At 41.2% G+C, this 20,385-nt stretch overlaps 1 protein-coding gene across 7 annotated transcripts in view; it reads right to left on the minus strand.

Moving 5' to 3' along the window:
* LOC108626429 (uncharacterized) overlaps positions 1-20,385 on the minus strand; it is a 238,215-nt gene that overhangs the window by 129,014 nt on the left and 88,816 nt on the right. For all 7 annotated transcript variants that reach the window (XR_003389391.1, XM_026814823.1, XM_026814821.1 and 4 more), the window contains exons 3-4: positions 10,621-10,701; positions 6,776-6,998 (exon numbers count right to left, since the gene is read on the minus strand). Coding sequence is in view for 6 of the 7 variants with exons in the window: in XM_026814823.1 (XP_026670624.1) it covers positions 6,776-6,998; positions 10,621-10,701 (304 nt within the window). In the remaining variant the exon portion in view is untranslated. The remainder of the gene's footprint in view (positions 1-6,775; positions 6,999-10,620; positions 10,702-20,385) is intronic.

Raw genomic sequence — 20,385 nt, forward strand, 5'->3', positions numbered from 1 at the left:
AGCACGTAGCTATTTATTATTAGCATTGTTCTTCCGACGTCTGATTTCTTTTTAATTATAAGAAATACATTTTTCTAAGGTACATAAACTTTTGGGATTGACTGTATAGCCAATACATCCTTAAACAGCGACGTCGATAATTCACTACCACCTACAATATCCCTCTCGTGTCAAGGTCTTCGGACATTGAGGCGGGCAGCTGCACTTGGCCATAGGAGTTTGACACGTGGATGCAATCGCATCGACAGCGATTATTGCTCCCGTCATTCAACCCGCTTTCTCCTATACGGAGGACACAATATGTGAACGTCCGTCACGAAGAAAATTCGACGAAATTTCCGGGGGCGCATTGCTCTCCGTTTTCAAGTCCACTTCGCGTCGTATTGTTCACCCAGTCTATTCGATCCGTACGGGATCTCGAAACGAGAGAGTCCGTATTTCATCGCGCTATTTTGTGGAAACTATGTACGCGTGAAATTTAAATATAAAATGTTGACACAACGCTTGTACGTAACTGCGCGTTAAAAATTGCTATGTCAACAGCAAGAACTATCTAAAAATGTAGTAAAGCTTCTATGGTATATTCTTATCTAAATCCCTTTTTGTCCTCCCTTTTTTCGAGCTTTTTAAAATCTCACGCGATAACGACGGATGCGTCCGAACAAAATCCCTTCGATTAATGATCCTGCAGATAACCTGAACTAAAGTCAACGTCACCCGGATATAGACGGTCTTATCAGGAATGCTAGGATGCTATCGAAGCCCGGATACCGAGGCCTCTTTGGGGACAATTTGCCCCGAAAGAATGTCACACTAGTGAAACGAAATTAAGTTTAGATATATCAGAAGTTGCTTCATTCATAAAATATATCAATCGCGATTTAAAACAGATAATTCGAATTACTCTTCTGTGGATTTATAAAAAAAATTGTATCTTCTACAAATATAAAAACTGCATTCAACATTACGATCATGATCAGAACATCAAAAATGAAAATCATGTTATTAATTTTAAAGGATAAAAAATATTTTTATCTAAACAGCATTTTTTAAAATTAACGTTATAAATATTTTATTCGGCTTGCAACGAATTATAAAACCATATAACGTTGATTTAATTAAAATGAATACAATGAAAACTTACGATGAGCAGTATAATTCCATAATGATATTAGAATTGGCAGGAAATGAAATAAAATTTTTCGTTTGAAGCTCGTTGTTTTCAGAAAATTCAATTTCGGTATATGCAGTTTGAATATTAGCCGAGTGAACACGTACTCTGCAAATTTTCAAACTCGATTCTCTCAGAAACAGAACCTCGAGCGAAAAATTTTTATTCCATTCTGTCGATTGTGTACCGGCCGCATTCAGTCGAGAGTTAAATTCCCTAAAACGGAACTGCACATGAAAAATTTTTCTGCCTTTGTTCTCGTACTCCCTTAGGTTAAATATTATTGTCATATCAGTTATACTGCAGTTACAGTTATTTTGTGAGTGAATTGAAATTTCAACGGTTTTCTTCCAAGCCCTGAGACAAATGCTGTCAGTAAACGAAGCGATCACCTCGACAAGATGGATCGTGACAAGAAAATGAAAATATTTCTTCTCACGAGAGGAAACGGTCCGCTTTGTTCAACAGCTGGCGCGCTTTTAAGGATCGCGCGCGGCTTTGATCACTCGTTACTTTCCTTTTTACTTCGCTGAACCGATGCGGATCCTCTCGCGCGGGAGAGCAGGTACCTAAGTCACGTTACGGCTTTATTTTGCTTTCAAGCAGCGGCGTCAAGAACATTTTACTTTTACACATTTTTCTTGCTAACTCCTCTTACCGAGGAACAAAGAACAGGCCGCGAGAAGTTCCGCGGTGCGATCAGTTACGTCTGTTTCTTCGTTCTTGCCGGTTCGGAGCGTTCGAGAAAAACTTCTGCACTCGGTTACGCCAATTTTATCGCAGACTCTTTCGACTCGGACCACCGAACGGATCGATCCCACCGAATCACAGCCAACCACCTATCCTTGTTCATTCCGTTTCGTCTCGATAGAGTTTCGACTGACTTCCTGACGAACGTATAACTGAACGAAATAAATGTTCTTCGAGAGGAAAAGTCAAACCATTTGGTTCTAAATATTAATTAAAAGTTCTGTTCACTTCAACTAACAATTTAATGAAGCCAATTTACAGTACAATGAACAATAAATTCATCAAGTTCTGTGTTCTTCGAAAATGTGTTATTCTTTCAGGATGCTTTTAAGGCTGTTATGCAAAAACCTGTATAGCCGGGAGCATTTATATGGATCCACTAAAGCGTCCACAGAATATGTTAATTCTGGTTACTCAAAGGAACGGAACTAATTGAATTAGACGTTGTAAAATATTTCAGCCGAAAATTAGCATAGACCGGAGGAGGAATTTACCTTTTTTTTTTTTTAAACTTGTTTCTCGTGGCGCAAAGCTCGATCGGTCGTTACTGTATGAACCGATAAACTCGAGCCCAGATACGAGTGTCAGATAGGAATATCAATTTGTAACGATCCGTGGAAAAGATTTTATCGTTATTGAACAGACTCGTATGTTCCCTTTCGATATTTACGTTTCTCTCGCTCCGATCGGTTCGGTTTATTTAATTTTCTGAAAATGGTCCTGGCAAAATTGTAATCTCCGCTGCGAACGTTAACGCTACATTTGGGAAATTAAATTCTTCTATCAATATATAATATCTCGTTTTTCATATACAAAAATATTCCAGAGAAGAACATTCAATACGAGTATTTATCGCAGACCGTTTTATTAATTTGAATCAACAATTTGCCGAGCCAATAGAAGTAAATCATTTTATTTTCCTGTTTTTACAATCATAGATAAACTTCAAATAAACGCGACGTGTGCATTGAATATGACTTTTCACAAAACTATGCACAAATATCTACAAATTTATTTATACAGTTTGATTTTTTATATCAGTTATAGAAACTGGATTGATATAAATATAATTGTGAAAATTCTTTTTCAAAATCGAGTTTCCTTTTAGAATCGACTCCGAAAAGTAGAAACAACGGCAACGATAAAAGGTGCGTGGAAATTTCACTTACGCAACAGTGCGTCGCGTCGAGTCGTTCCTCTAACGTAGGAACAATCTAGACACTGTCCGCGTGATTTATAACGTTCCCACTCGATGAATAGAGCCTTAATCAACTCTCCTGCCACGATTAATTATTATTCGTAACGGCGTAACGCATACGCTTACGTGCCGGCGTGTGCGTTCGCGTTCCGTGTGCGTGCGCGTGCCACGGAGTCGCCGGATGTCAATAGACATTAACTGAGTTTGCTCGGGAGCCCTCGATACAATTATTCATCCTTTTTACGATGTCGTTTAAACTTGCTTGCAGTCGTCAGCTAACACTTTCATTAAGTGTACCCCGGCAGAACTCACACGTGCGAATTAGCCGAACTATTTCTCGGCTTGCGAAACGTTTGCCTTTGTAACTGACGTTGAAAACAGGAAGAAAAAACCTATTTGTATACCGACGCACAGTACGTGATAATTAGACTGCAGATTCTAATTGTATCAAAAATTAAAATGTATAATTTAACACAAACTGCGTGTGAAATATAAAGAGAATTTATTGAATCAACTATTCGCGCCAATGTGAAACTTGGTCTAAATTGGAGAACGATATACGAACAAAACTGAAAAGGAGGACCTGTTTATTTCTTAAAGCACAGTACGTGATAGACTGCTGATTTTAATTGAATCAGAAATGAAATTCCTCAGTAGTACAAAAACAATACATTGAACTAACGAAAGGATATTATTCGCGTTTGTGAAACTTGGCGCAAGTAGCAGAATGATATAAGAATAACATAAAAGCGGGAGCATGAATTTAAGTTACACTCTGCTGTTCCTATGGTCTTTTATTTAAGCTGGCCCTTGCTGGGTGTTCACAATTAAAATTAATTCTCTCGTCCGTGAAAAAAGCCGTTGAATAATTCCCCTCCTGGCTACTACGTAAAAATTCTCTTAATTCGATACTGTAATTTACTCATTTTCGTTACAAATTTTCCAGGGATTTTATACTGCGCAACTCTTAGCGCAAATAAAGCATCGTGTATAATTGTGTGTTTTAATTCCCCGGTTGAATTCGATGAAGAAGCTAACGTCTACTCGAAATATAAAATAAATGAGATTCATTTAACGCGCGTTTTATATTTAAATTCCAATATAAATAAACCGTCGAATGAAATGAAACCACGCGCTGTACTAATAACTCGAATGACTAAAAAAAAAAGGGTCTCCCTTAATACGCTCATAGAGAGAACTTGATATCAACGTTGGGAGCTTCTAAACAACCCCGAAATGAAATTTTTTGACCGCCGGCTGACGATGCCGAATAAAATCGTAATTAAGAGTCGCCCCGCTATTAGCGTCAAACGAAATTGCGCGTTCTTCGTTGCGGGCATCGCGCCTAAATGTCCGTAGCTCCCCTAATTTCCCTTAAAAATTCGGCGTAACTCGATATTAACGCGAGCCACGCGGCTCGCGTCCGGTCCAGCGGGCAAGGCGCAGGAAGATGGCTGATTAATCGGATGCAAATGCGGCTTGACGACACGACGAAGGAGTTTAATACTACGTCAGGAAACGTGTCACCGGGGATATTCCTAAAGGTCGAACGAACACGTTAGAAAGGGGATTTCATCACACGCTTAAACCGTATCTAAAGCTGTTTTTCCGCGTTGATTAACGCGAATCGACGGAACGAAGAGGTAACTAATTTGTGAAAGTATAATAATCGCTTCGACATGATTGAATCTCATCCTTATAGCGTTACTACGAGCTGTGAAAATTGATTGGTAAATTACGTTACTGTTCCATCAAACGTAATTGACAGATACGATTACGTGTAAAGTTTGTTAATTTATTGATCAAGCGATCGCGTCTATTCGACACGGATTCAGCGATGAATACGACTTCACCCTGGCCACAATTGGTCTTAAATACCGTGAAACGAATGAACAGACGCGGACAAAGGGTTGAGTCGTTAGAATTACCGGCGAGGAAGGCAAGACACGCCGCGGAAACGTTGTTAATTTTCGAATAATCGTCGCGAATCGACGCGAAAGCTAGCGAGCATTCGTCGCCGAGCGTAGGAGCCGTTCGCTCCAATTTAATATGGAAATCCTGCTACGCCCTATCGAGAAAATCAATTACGTCTAATGAATACAACATGAAGGGTTAAAGGGTTCGGCAGGAATCTGCGCGCACTTTTCCCTCGTCCGGGTAACGTTTCAACCGAACGGGGAGAAAATTTCCAGTCGACTCTCGATCGTCCTGGCGGCGTTTCCAAGATCATTTGGCTGAACGTGACTACCTTGCGAATCAGCTGTTCGCCCGTGTCGTGGAACGAAAACGTTGTAAAATAGGCAATTAACGAAATTTCTAAATCATTCAAGAATCGCACCGATGTTAAATCTCTTTCAATCAATTTCGTCTTTAATTATTCTAATGATCAAAGAAGTGCGATTTATTTTCTCTAAATGGATGATATTCGGAAAAACAAAAACAATAATTGAGATCAATGAATTCCTTTTGTATATTTTATACAATATTTTCCTTCACAGAATTCTAACATTTTTTATGAAAACGAATGAAGACTGCGATGAATAGAAATCGGAGGGAACAAAATTCTAAATTCTAATGAGCACGTCCTTTGGAAGGTAAAAAGCAGACAGTAATATAATTATCGTACGCCGTCGGTCCTCAACGAAGGGAAACGTTGATAGCAATGGTTGAAGAAAAGTACAACACGATATTTTATCCGGAAACTAACGAGCTGTCTTGATTTCAACAAAGTCTAACCGCGGTAGACCTTGACGGCCGAAGTGATTCACACGTTACGACTTATTCCATTATGGTTACGTACGTCTAATGAATACAACATGAAGGGTTTAAGAGGGTTCAACAAAAATCAGCGCGCGTTCCACCCCCATGAAAAACGGGGGTAACCGAATTCACTATGGGTCGAAGAAATGCGATTTGTCAAACAGCAAACATCACGGAATTGCATTAAGAAACGACGGCGCGACGTCAATTAAAGATTTATACGAAATTCAAGCCCTTTTGCGAGGTACGAGTAAACGTACCTTAAACGTTAATTAAACGGTAATTCAATATAATTTCCGGGCAATTTAATAGCAACTCTGAAACCGTACGAAACTCTCTTCGAATAATTTGTCTGGTGAAACACATCCAGCACACACTTTATTGACTGTCCATTTCCTAATTAAATAAATAAACGATTTCGTTTACTAAATCTCTGTATGTATTGATATGCATATAAGATGCATATAAGCGAATGAACGTCTATAAAAAATTATCCAGGAACGATAGTCATCCCCGAAAGAACCATTATTCCTTCGTTAAAGCTCTTAAAATATTTGTCCATCGAGCGAGCCGCATTTAAACAGCTGATACTGCGCTTATTTCGAGCACCAGTAGCAGAACACGTTTCGAATGCGGAACCTCGGGCCGTCTCTATTTATCCAACCGACGCGACAAGGCACACCCCGAGCCGTCATCTTCATTTTATTTACCCGCGAAAGAAGTAAATTCGAAGGTGGCCTTTGTAAGGTACGAGCAGTCGTACCGAGCCGTACATCGCGACCATTCCCGTCTTACCGAACCGTGCAAACACCGGTTTGTACGTAAGCAAATAATTCGCGACATGGCAGCGTGGAAGTTGAATGACCTGTGGAAAACGAAAAGTGGAATCGACTCACCTTCGCTGGATCGGACTTCTCGGACTCGTCGTTGAACGTCTGCGAGCCACGGGACATGGTGTTCCTACGGGATGTCGTGGTGCCATCCTGCGAGGGGCGAACAAATTCGATTCGTCCACCCTCGACAACGATGTTAGGGGCTGGTGGGAAATTCTCTGTGTTACCGAGCGGATCGCAGTATCCCAGAAGCCCAGCTTTCTCCCCGTACAAGGGGTGGATTTGTCTGCAACAGTCGGTAAAGATGCGACGGTCAGAGGGTGGCGGGATGGTTAGAGGGGTTAAAAATCTAGATGGAGTCTCGAGCTAGATTTCAGTAGACGTACTCTGGGTAAGGGTTGAAAGGAGTAAATTTGTACCCAGCAACCTCATCATTGAAATTCATTTAGGAAATGAAAATTTACGAGCTATTTGCTACGAAGCAGAAATTTCATTTGCGATATTTAACTGGAAATCGAATAGCAAAATGCTTATTTATTGCTAACACCAGTTATATCGAAAAATCATTTGTAGTAATTTCAAGTCGACAGAAAAAACGTTTTCAAAGAATTAGTAAATGATTCCTTTAAAATGTCTCTTGATACTTTTTTTTTAATTTATATTTTGGGTACGATAAAGAGAGGAACGACATGAGAACGCGCCAAGACCGATTAGATTAATAAAAAGTTCCATGCACCCCACCGAGGCTTTTTGATGTGGGCAAAACGAATTAAAGCCGACGGTCGCCTGACCGATGAGATAAAAACGGCTGGGGGGAAATTGCATTACCGCTAGTTGAATTTTCCCGCATCAAGACTAAAAACTCTCACTACATACGCTCTCTCTGCCTTTTATAATACAATGTATGAGCATCGGAACAAAAACGTTTTACAATAGCAAATAGCAGTGCGTCGTTTCTGCTATTTGTTTCTCCACGAGCGCGTCTGTTGTTCTTTAATTCGACTGTTCATTTCACCGTCCATTTTATTTGTTCAGTCTTTCCACTGAGGCGAAATTGAGGTTTCGTAGTTCTGTACGTATGTAAGATCACGTGATTCGAAGTTGTCGAATTCATTAAAGCTACTTTTCTGAAACTTCGGTAACGAGTTAATCCGTCGAGGAATTAGCCTAAGTACGACCGTATTTTTAATTAGGTAGAGTGTACCGGTTCGTGTACTTTTTCGATCCAGGTCAAGTTGGCACTGCCCCGTACGTTACGTAACTTATACGTACCCACCCACCCACGATCAATCGAAATCGAAGAAAAGTGTAAAGAAGGAATCATACGAGGAGTACGTTACTTCGTTTTATTAAAATACAATCGTAATATAGATATCTCAGCAGTTTCACGAGGGACTCTATTTAAAATTCAGTTTTATTCCCGATGTAAAAGTTACATTCGCGGACAATGTCTAATTTCCTTCCACTCCAATTCACAAGGATACGATCGGAATAAAACAATCTGACATCATGGCTAACGCATTACGCGAGTTTTACTCGTGCATTTTAATGCAACGAGACGTTGTTGAGCAACCGGAAAACTGACCGACTTAACCGAGCAACTTAAACGCTGACAAAGCCATTTCGCTGATTATTCTCGTTCGCTTCTCGCTATATTTATACGTGTGTTGTCCAATTGTGCGACGAACGGATTTACGTATCGACGGTAGTAATCTCGCCAGTTTCAGCTTTGATGAAATTATAATTCAACTAATGGAGCATTGATTTTCACGTTCTAATCAGACTTACCGAAATACGTGTCGCTCCGAAACGTTTTATGATTATGATTAACAAAGATGAAATTCCAGAATCATACTATTAAATGTATTAATTATTGATAATAGAAAGCAATGAAATTCATTAATCCTGAATGAACTACAGAATTTTACTTGAATTTATAAAATGAAATCTAGACATGATCTTTCTTCACGTTTTAAAAATAATAATACGTATTTCCTGGTTAATATTCTACACGTAATTGAATATTATAAGTACCTTTTATATTTTATGCAGATAAAATTTTTCATTAAATGGACGACAGTTTATTTATTAAGCGATCATTTTCGCTTCTCACATCAGTAAAATTTATATGAACTACAATAAAATGATCAGTCAGTAAATTGAGGGAAAAGAAAAACAATTTCGATATGAAATTTTAGATTAATTTAAGCATACGTTGACGAAGTGATTTTCAATAAAAACATGGTAACGTGGAAACGAGACATTCACGACAAATTGAATAGCAGAGGGATTGAGAAATAAAGTCGATTAAATCGTAATTTCGTGGACGACTGAGCGTAATCAGTTCCTCTTTTGCGAATTAATGGATTATTTTATGTATTAACAGGAAAAGAGTATATGTGCTTTATGAATTGAATTTCTAGTGCAATATTTCATTGAATTTAAAATAAAGAAATAACGAATTCAAATGGAAGATTATTTGGTAAATAAATAAATTGAAAGCAAGAATTCAAAGTTTCAAGCTAAAAAGCTTTTTTAAATCAATAAAATATCAAAGTATATATTTACGATCTTTCAGCCCACTATTTAACAAAACGGTCGTCGGAATTGAACACAAATAACGCAAACATGCAAAGAACGCGACCACGTGAAACGATCGTACAAGTATTTGGGGGAGAATTTCGAAGCTTACACACACGTCGTCCTACAGCGTTGCAAACTGTTACAATTACTGCTGTCCGAAATTCGCGAGCTGACCTCAGCAATTCGGTAGATTAACCGCACGCATACATGTACCTGTGCTTAATTCAAAACAATGCTTAGAATCCGTGTTTGTTACGCAATAACTTACAAACTGCCAAATCAAAGGAGAAGACATTAACATGTTTTAAACAAATTATTCTTTAATTACGACTCTATCGTTGTCTTTGTTTCAATCACGAAAGCTCGCTTTTGTTTTCGTTTCCTACTCCTCCATTCTGAGAGGGACGAAGTGAAGCGCGCACAGGTGTGCAAGGGGAAAAAACAAGGAGAAAGGCGAAAAACAAAGGAAAGCTACGTGGATGCTCGACGATAAGTGGCTCAGCCGATAGGGTGAAAATCTCTACCTCTGTTCCTCTCGTCGAGTGGTAAGAGTCTGTAGGAATTCGGTTCCGTCGTGGTCGAAGCCAATACCAACTACGTGTCGATGAGGAAATAAAATAGGTGTTTCTGTGTGCACGGCGAATGGTTTATTGTGTTGCCAGGCTTATCGAACGTCAAGCCTCCGTCAGGGGGATGAATCTCGACGGACAGGGGGTGAAACGTACGAGTGCACCGGGATAAAAATAGAACTTCCTGTGCACGCTTCGGGAACTACGGTTTATTAACACCTCGTACGCGAGCAAGAAAATAAAACCAGTGGATAACCAATCAGGTTTCGACTAATTGAATCAACGCAATTATGCAGTTGGACGCATAGCGAATATGTGCTAAATGATTTTCCGATTCGTGGAAATATAATGACGGTACGATAATAACTACGTGAATTCGTATGGGAGGTACTACGGGTATGATAATATTGAACTCATTTGGAATCAATGAATCGTACGTTATTCCTGAACAGTATTGTTCCGAAAATCGACCTATCTACCCGATCAACTCATTGATTCCCAACCGAGCGTAAACGCAATATCGCGTTTTGAATTTATGAAAGCGAAACGACAGGGGAGAATGCTAGCGGCAATGTAGGTCAACGTTCTTCGGAAGGATGGACTATCCTGGCCGTGAGAAATAAAGTCCTTGGACTTTACTTGCCACCGAAGTTTTCCGATTAACCGGTGGCATTACGCCTGGGGAATTCGGGTCGAGGTATTCTCTTGCACTCTCCAAGAGCAAGAGAAAAGGGTTGCAACCACAAAGTAGCTTACCTGGGCGATGGTATGGGACGAGGCTTATCAAGCGCCAGATCCGAGCTCAGAGGCGAATCCGGTCCGCGGACGCTGGAAGCCCTGTGCAAACAGAATTATCGTTAGCACGATTGCCTCTCGGAAGCCAATAACGCACGGACACGGGGCTGTGTCTTACGCTTGCCTTCACTGAGTTCGATAACCTCAAAGTATTATACACCGAAAACGAATGCATGCACTTTCTTCAAACACTAATTGCCACTAATTGGTATGAAATATATTTAATTCACGGTACACATGATGAGTCGCACGCACGCGCGGACTTCGGAAGCCGTACTAGCTCGATCTGGCGGTCGAACGCATGGCCATCGATTCGAGCGCGCAACACGAGTAGAAGTAAGCGACTTTGCGAGCGAAAGAACAATAAGCACGATGACAGATACGTATGTCAGGCGAATGTCTCTGATTTATATTTGGTAGATACCTGAAAGTAAATAATATATAGATTTAAATACTTAAATCGTTACACGATTCTGCGCGGCTTTTAAAACGAGAATCTGGTACGTAATTACGAGCCTGTAATTTAGTGATTTAAGAGGCATAATTGTTGAAATTTCCACGAGCATGCGACTTACTGAATCGCTACTCGGAGCTATAATTACGTTGCGAAAATAAAATCTCCAGGGGTCGATCGCAAATTACACGGTGCGAAGCTTAAATTATTGGAAAACGGATATCTCCGGTAGACGGGTCAAACGATTATTCTGAGAATACGCTTTGCGGGATGTTCACCCCTCTGTGGTCGCGTAACGTATCGACGTCATTACGTGTGTACGTAGGTACGTAAGTACGTACAACGTCGCGGTTATTCAGAGCCAGCGAACCGTCCACAGAATCGTCTCGCGCACTTCTTTTATTGCGAAACCGCGGCTACGTAAGTAATTCGTTGCACTTGCGCAACGTTCAAAAACGACGCGGTGCGTCGTCTAGCACGGGTACACAGCCTCGTTTTAAATGAACGAAACGACGCGCGTATCGACGCAGGATCGTTCCTATTTTAATGCCGATATCCGAAAGAGTATAAACAGTTGTTGCACAACACGTCCCTCGTATTTATATTTCTGTGGCCCGTACGAATATCGCGAGGCTCTCGTGCGAACGTGCCGTAACTCAACTCGCACCGTCCGGCCGTACGACGTTAATTAATAAGCTCGATGGATAAACGCGATCGTCGCGAATACCTTACGCGCGATCGCTGAATCGATGCGTTTCGTTCCCAAGCCGGATGCATCGGGCCACAAAAGCGATCGCGTGATCCGGCCGATAAACGCGTACGATATCGTACAGAACCCCGTGACCGTCTCTCGTTCCGATCCGGTCTCGACATCGGTATTACGCAACGATATCGCTTCATTTTGCTCGCCGGCAATTGACTCGTTCATCGTAAGAACGAAACGTGATTCATTATGATCTCCGGGTGGTTTCGTGTTTTCGTGCTGTAACCGACGATTCCCCGCGCGAGGAAGACGATTGCTTCACGAGTAAACTCGAATTCGACGCTAGAAACAACTTTCTAATGCCATGATTAACCACGCGGTTTTAGGTATCTCGTATTTAAGCTCGAATCGATCAACCGGAGCCAGTTTCTTCGTCTCATCCCTGATCCGCCTAAAATTGTTCTCGGCGCTGGTAATTATTCTACTCTACGTTGCGAGAGATTCGTAGTTTCCATTCATCCGCGAGACATGATCAATCGCTTTCACGAGCCTGACGCAAACATCTCTCACAATTGCCAAACTTCATTTTTACTCATCTATAGGATTCACAGGGAAATTGAAATGGCCGGAAGCGAAGCATGCGTCATGATATTTGGACACGGCATAAATCATCGCGATATCATCTGACAAAAGTTAAATCGCATTTCTCTACGTCGAATAATAACTCTCCGCTGTTCGTCTCAAACAAGAACCAGCGGACGAACTTAACAACGACTACGATTCGTTTCTCTGTTTCAAGCTTCCTTAGACGAGTTATTCCCTTGATTAATGTCCCCGCGACGAGGGTAAATATATTTGAACGTAACGAGCGAAAGAGGATACTCTGACAGTGGATTTCCACTCGACAGAAACGTGCAATTACAACGTTCTGGCTAATTAATAATAATCATCCGCGGATCGATTCCCTTGATAAAGCCTGTACATTATCGCGGGGTCTCAAACCCGAACCAGTCGTTTGTAATTACCACGTCTCTCCCTTTGGAAGCGGCGATCCGGGCGCTCGGTTAACACGTATTTATCTCAATTAAAATACCGACTCGTTCTGAAAACGTCTACGATTGCTTGTACACTGTTAGGTTCGCCATCGATCAATTAAGAAGCGGACCGTGCAAACAGGATGTCTGTAATTAGATCGCAGCGAACATTCGTTCGATTGATTTCAAGAGCACGAAGAGCACCGAGCTTGTTTCTTTGAGTGATACATCGTCTGTGTAGATAAGCACGTTCTGTCGTTGGTTACATTAATTATGAACGCGACGAATCCGTTTCATGCTCGAAAATAATGAACATTTCTTCGATATACTTTTGAACGTAATCGCGATCTAAATAAGAAAAAAATACTGACAAATATTTTGTCAAATAAATGTCGTTTCAAATGAAGATTGGAAACGTTTTAGATCCCATCACTGCCACGTAGCATAAAACACGTGTTAAACATGTGTATTAGACGAACACGTCATGTTCCTATTATTTGATGAATAGAAAGGATTATTGTGCAAGCTCGATATAAAAATATCTTATCTATATAGACACTATCTCTACTAATAAACATGTTATCTACAATGTTTAAACTCCGACAAATACAGGATTGCGTATTTACTTATTATGAGATAAAAGTTACAATATTTTTCAATGTTCGTTCCCGATGAATATTCATTTCATGAATCTCGAATAACAGACAGCTTTTTCATTTTCTTAGCCATCGACCCGTGGGTAGAGGTAGGTAGATACCTACACTTGTATGACGCGAAAATATCGCCCGGAGGTATTTGCATTGCGTGCTGGCAGATGTTAGTTTCGCATACGATATGCTCCAAGGTTCGTGCAAAATAAATAAATAGCGAATCATGTTGGCGAACCAGTCAATAACTTCGATCACGCACGTCCGTCAGCATTTTCTGAAGTCGGGATCATAACTCCCAGCTCGCTGACAGAGTAAAATCGAACGTACAAGTCTCGTACAACGAGAGAGTAAAAGAAACCGTGTACTGAATATGAACAGAAGATAGTTCAATTTACACGCTACAAATTTTATTTCCCATTTACTTTATCTAGGAAGAAGAATTGAAATAATCTATTATCGTTCAGCTAATAATAGCATTAAAAAAATATGACCTGCTGGAGGTACGTTTACCATGTAATAATTTCGCAGGAAGAGCAAACGAGAAGTTGTAAACATTACTTATACAAACATATGAGAAAATGTTTTTCATTTGTTTTAACGGAACGTTTGCCTACGAACACACAAAGTACTCGTAGCTGCGAACGATCGCGGAAAATTGACGTTAGGAGGGGAAAAGAAATGGTTGAAAAAAGGAGAAACGGAATATTCGCCCATCCTTTTATAGGAGCACGACTGACAGAATGCCTGGAGCATTTTCATCAGACGATACCGTTCCACCTCTTTTAATATCCTCACTGCGATCAGATGTGAATCCACGGTTGAATCGTTTTAATTAAAATCGACAGGAAGTTCGAAACCTTATGAACTCGCGCTTCGTTAAACCCTATCTGCGAGATGCGTTAAAAATTACCACTGTCAGGTATTCTGATTGAAATGGTCGGTCGAGGTAATTAATATAACAGCGAATTAATTAATTTCAGTGGTAAAATCGTACGTGGAAATTTTCAAGTAATTCGAAATGTTTAAAATCAGAGATCATGTCAAATCGTGATCTACGATAAGAGACGATTTTTGTAACCATTGTGTATTTAGAAATCGGCAAATGGTAGAAGGTTTTCTAACAGAAACGTCTTTCCAGAAGATCAAATCGGAAGAGTATTCGTGGTACGAAGTCAGAAACTTCCCCTTGCAAAGAAGAAGGGAGGAAAAGAAAACGAGAAAAGGAATGCATAGAAGCAACCGACTTCCTTTGTGAAGGAGAGTAGGAGCTGCGAGACGTTTTTAACATGCCGAGTTTTATCGCGCACTCCACTCGCAAAGCATTCGTATTTCCCCATTCTCGCGACGGGAGGAGTTTCGAGATCCAGAGGAGGAAACCTAGGCGACGACGTTCAATTCGCACAAAACGTGCATTAGCAGCGAGAATCTTCTATCCAGACCGAACGACCATCCCTGTGAGAAGATGTCGGGACACGCAACGCCGCCGGTGACATTCGGTTTCGATTTAATAAGCTGCCTAACCGAGAAGAAAGGTACGTGCGCGAAGTTTGTCAACTTTTCGCCTTTGAAAAGAGGAACTCAATCTTGCAAGGTAAAAGCTGACGTTTCAAGAAAAATGAAATCTTCGCGCCGCGTGCGCTGTCAAAGGGGATGAAAATTTTAGATTAAATTCAATGGAAAATATTTTGAATAAACGGCGATACATCTCTGAGGACAACGAGTTCCTACAGGATTAAAAAATATTATAAAAGGAGACTAACAACATGACGTTGTTTGCAAAACAACAAGAGTTAATCCAACTTGGATGTTCTGAAGCCAGACTTTAATTACGATAACACAGTTCCTGAATCTTAACATTTGAAACAACTTCCTAAGAGAAATAAATAAAGGGGGATTTCGCCCTCGAATCGTTGCATAAATTATGACGTTTCCGTGATTCCTCGCTTCTGCCTATGACGCAATCATCGAGCTTTGAATATTTACATCAGTTACGCAAGCAGACGATACACTGTTCCTTTTAGTTCCGCGTGAATAAATAGCCGCGGTTACAAAAATCTAGACTGCGGTTAGTTGACAGGCATGCCGTTTCAAAATTCTAAACAGAAATTAGAAATTTCGCTGAACTTGCTAACCGCAACGCGATATAAATAAACTTGTCAGGCCTCAAATAAAAGTGTTCATAAATGCGCCAAAGGTTGAAGCTTTCTGAGACTCTCTAGTTATAATTTACTACATGTATAGAATGTTAATTCGCTTAGGTTTGAGCAGCCTAGATTTCAGCCTCCACCCTCATTATTTATCACGAGACAGTTTCACGACGTTATACTTTTGTCAGCGAATTGTCAACAACGATGATTCCAAGCCATTCCTTGGCTGGCAGAAGCTCGACGGTAACGCAAGTGGGAAGTTGTGGTTGTTTTAGAGATGGAGATATTGTGTTACAACGCAAAGACTGGGATCCGAAGCTGCTAATGCACCAGCATCTGACACCGACTTTGCTCGAGAAACGTGTACCGGGGGTGTACCGTTACCGGTCGCGACGTGCCGCACTGCTTCGCTGTCGCAGATTATGTAATGCAAAATGAACAGGAAAAGGTGTTTTATCTCTTCTCTTTGTTAATTGAATCGCTGCCTCCCTCAGCGTTACCATACTGATTAAATACGCCTTCCCAGAAATTGAATTGTTCGTAATCAAAGATTGATAGATATCGTATTCTGATTTCAGCACAGACTTGTCGTGATTATTTAAAAATATGATCATTTTTTATTCATTGATTTTAAAATAAAGCTTCAGAAAACACGACAAGCATATTTTTCTATGCACCTAGTAATGCGTTACCGTCATCTGGCACGCATTTTTTTCCGAGGTCGTTCCACTTACTTTTTCGGTGGCCTCGTCAAAGAAGCCAGCCACCATGGTTTAAGTTACAACCAAAGGAACGTTTGAGTGCGAAATAACTTGCCTTCCTGGTGGCCGTTCTATCCGCGGCACGATTTTCGACCCAGCAGGCCAGACACGTTCCCGGTGAATTTTTTTACGTCACGGATACACGCGAAAAGTAACAGCGGCCGACAAATTAGGTTTCACGGAGACCGGAATGAAATTTTCGTTCCGCCACTTTCTTCGACGCTTCTCCGTTTCGAGTTACGTGCCACGACACTACGATTCATCTCTTCTCCCTTACCAAAAAATCTCGTTCCATTTCTACCGACAGAATCATCGAGAATTAAACTAACAGTTTTAACATCCTTCATTAGTCGATAAACTCTAACCGGATTTTACTATGTAACTAAATTATTCTTATTGAAGTTGCACTGACAACGTTACCAATCTCAGCAAAGGCAAACGTACAGCTACAGGTCACCTGTCTTACCTGAAACAAGAGAACAACAATTTTATTAAATAACACTCATCAACTTTCTTATACTAACTGTACCATACATAAGTATATAAGAGCAAAAATAATTTTTAAAGTCCTGTTAATTCATTCGATTTTTATTTTCAAACAATGCAGTATCCCAAATATAAAGAAAAAAGAAGGAAAACCATTAAACCACAAATTTCTTATACTGACGTGGTATTAACCACGATGTAACTACATTAACTTACTTCTAGCCAAGCCCGTCTTCAAGAAGCCACTAAAATCTACCGTGGCAACGGTCGTATATCTTTACTATCTCCTAGTGCCATTTTCGTTTAGCTTGTACCAATAGCCGTGCTACTTTACGATGAGTCCGCAGGAACAGGAACCGTTAACACGATGCCCGTACACAAACGAACAACTCGAAACGAAATGCAAACGCAATCCGCGTAAAGCCCTGCCAGTCGAATTAATATTATTCCGTCCCTCACAGCCGTCGCAAGCCTTAATGACAATGACACCGACGCGGCGACTCCCGGCACAATAAACGTGTAACACGTTTATTGCCGTACGGTAGCTGGAGCTCCGTTGCTTTACACTTTACGGCGTCGTCCGCCTTTTGAGGATGGCCGAACGTTAATTCGACCATGAAACCGAGCTGTATTATCCGACTCGCGTCAAAGTGGTTTCCTGACTCCGCGGAGAGTCGCCGTGTAATTGAAACGACGCGAAAATGTCCGCAGGTGGTGAGACGTTCAATCTGACGATCAAAGAGATTTTCTCGTACAAAGTATCTTTAATTTATCAGAATTTTCGGACAATTAAATTATTGAAGACGAAACAATATTTACTAATTTCTTTCTTAATATTCCACGAACAAACTGACGTATTACGTCGCGATCGAACGTCCTAAATTGGTTTTAATAGAGCAGAAAGTAATCTTAATCCGGCTGCAACGCCCGAGGCAAAAATCATCAAACAACGGGTTTCACTCGGACTCGCTAACGAGCGTGTATGCCATAAAAGCGTGCCGGGATTCGCTTTGAGTTCACTGGCACCGGTTTTAAAGGGGCCGAATACCGCGCTGCGTGATTCTAAGTGGTTGGTAATAGATTTTCGGGAAACGCGTGCTTTTAGAATTTCACGGCAGGGCGTGATTCACCCTATCTTCGCACTCGCGAGAATGCAATAAAAGGAAGGCGCGGGTAACATGGGAAGCGACAAGGAAAAGAAGAGGGAGAAGGAAAAAGCGAGGAAAAAGAAGCGGGTCAAGCGAGATTTCGACCGCGATTCCGTATGCGAACAGCTGCTGTCGACTGTTTGCCCGTCTTCTCGTCAGGAATTTTGGTAATTGCTTCGGTTTAGTATGCGTGACGCGGAACGAGCGATACGACGCAAAGACCGACGCCTGTTCCTCGCATTACATTAAAATACTTACGGTAGAAAATGGAACTGTAATTATAATTTTTGGATAAATGGCACCTGTGTCACGGATAATTTAGACGTTGGAACGGGAAGACCACTCGCGAGGGTCTTAATGGAGATCTACCAAGGGGGGTCAAAATGGCTTGCTTGGCATTTCTTATAATCATTATTCATTTTCAGTATGTTCTGTTTTTTAAAATCCTTTATGATTTTTTTCTAAAATATGCAAATAACTAAGTTTTTTCTTTTTTGTCTTTTCTATGTAAAATTTTGTGCAGTATACCTCCTATAGATTTACTAAAATCTATACCTAAGATTTGGAATATGAAGGAATCGGTACTAAAGGTACGTTTCACAGTTTTCCTAGTTTCACAAGAATGTGTACAAGCGTTGTCTCGCGACTTTTACGCACGTATCCAGGACTTCCAGGTCGTTTCGAGCCCGCGACGGAAGATCAAAGTCAGCCGTGTTAGATATTTCATCGCAGACGTCTGAGCGGCTGCCAAGAGTTCCAAATGCGTCCGTCCGAGGATTTGCGAGCGGAAGTGAGCAGCCGCGAGCCGAGAAAAAAGGCGAGCGAATAGAGACCCACCCGCGATCACGCGTAAACATACCCTTTACGTTTTTCTGCTTCCTCTAATCGACCGACTTCATACGTCTTTTAATACCTACGTTCACTAAGGAATGATTAACCAGCAGACGTCTGCGTAAAATTTTTGCAAACGCAACTGTGAAATCGGAGACCGGATGAAAATCGAACGAACGCCATCGCTTTATTATAAACCGGAACGGCAACTCGTTTTGGTGTTCGAGCTTCAAACGTTATTTTACTTCGAACATTTCAAATATTTTAATCAATTAAGTTGAGCGCGGTGAGGTTCGCCATCGACGCTGACCTATGCAATCCAATTTCGCAACAAACGTTCATTCGTATAATGCCACTCGGCCTGTCCGAAACGCGACCGTTAAAACAATTTGCAATCTCACTTTCGCGCCACGTTCTGACATAAATCAAGCATAATCAAACCCGGCATTGAAACGCTCTGGCCAGGCGTCGCGTCACGAAACGTGGAGACGAGAGAGTTCGCGATCCCGAGGAATTTCAATTCCCCGGCAGAAGATGAATCGGCCGAGATTTCCTTTCATCCGAAAGAGGTTGCCACGCAGACCGATCGACGCAACGACGACCCACGGGAGAAGAGGAGCAAGACGAACGTAGAATCTGCGAGAAAGGAGCATGAAACGGCAAGAAAGACGCGTCCATCCCTCGAGAAGAAACGAGACCGGCTTCCCACGGCTTTCGGCACCTGCACCGCCACTATTTCTGGCCGTTCATGCGCCGCTGAAACGGCGTTATATTTACCGCTTCCTCGTACCTACTCGAGACGTTCCGCGGCCACTACTCGTTCGTTCTGGGTCAAAAGTCTCCGCAGTCGACGGCGAACCAAAGGGTCCCGAACAAGTGGCTCGGAAGATACGAGTGGATGTCTTCTTCTTCTCTCTATGAATCTACGCTTGAAACGGCGTCCTCGAGCATCGTAGAACGGCTTGATTAAGTTTTCTACTCTCGCTCTTCCTGGCGACTATCCGTCACTGTCTTAATTTTAAAAAACGTCGATGTGATTCTTAATTTCGAGAAGACTAAACAGTACGGCGTTGTTTCTCGAAATACTACAATCGGGATGTTTATGCGTTTAATAAATTTGCAAGTCTGGGTAGATGAACAATTCCCAGCGAAATTGAACCACCCGGAAGAGAAAGGAGGGTCTGGAAAGAGCTGCGAGACGAGAAACAGTATAATATCGCGAAGAAGAGTGAAACGCTTGGGAAAACATACGGCTCGCCATGAACGATAACTACTTCCGCCGGATACGCCACTCAAGGATCCTCTTCTGCGCGACTCTTTTCGTGACATTCGATTTTATTCCACCTCGATTCACCGCTCGAACGAAATTTTCAAAATAATTACTTCTATTCTTGTAAACTATGCATGCACTATATATACTTCACTGTCTTGTATCTTTAAATAATTAGCTAATAAAAGACATTTTTTATGCACATTTCACATTCTACAAAATATTCGCATTCATTATTTTCC

Source organism: Ceratina calcarata, unplaced genomic scaffold, assembly GCF_001652005.2.
Source record: "Ceratina calcarata isolate Rehan_Ccalc_2016 unplaced genomic scaffold, ASM165200v1 scaffold40.2, whole genome shotgun sequence".
NCBI lineage: Eukaryota > Metazoa > Arthropoda > Insecta > Hymenoptera > Apidae > Ceratina > Ceratina calcarata.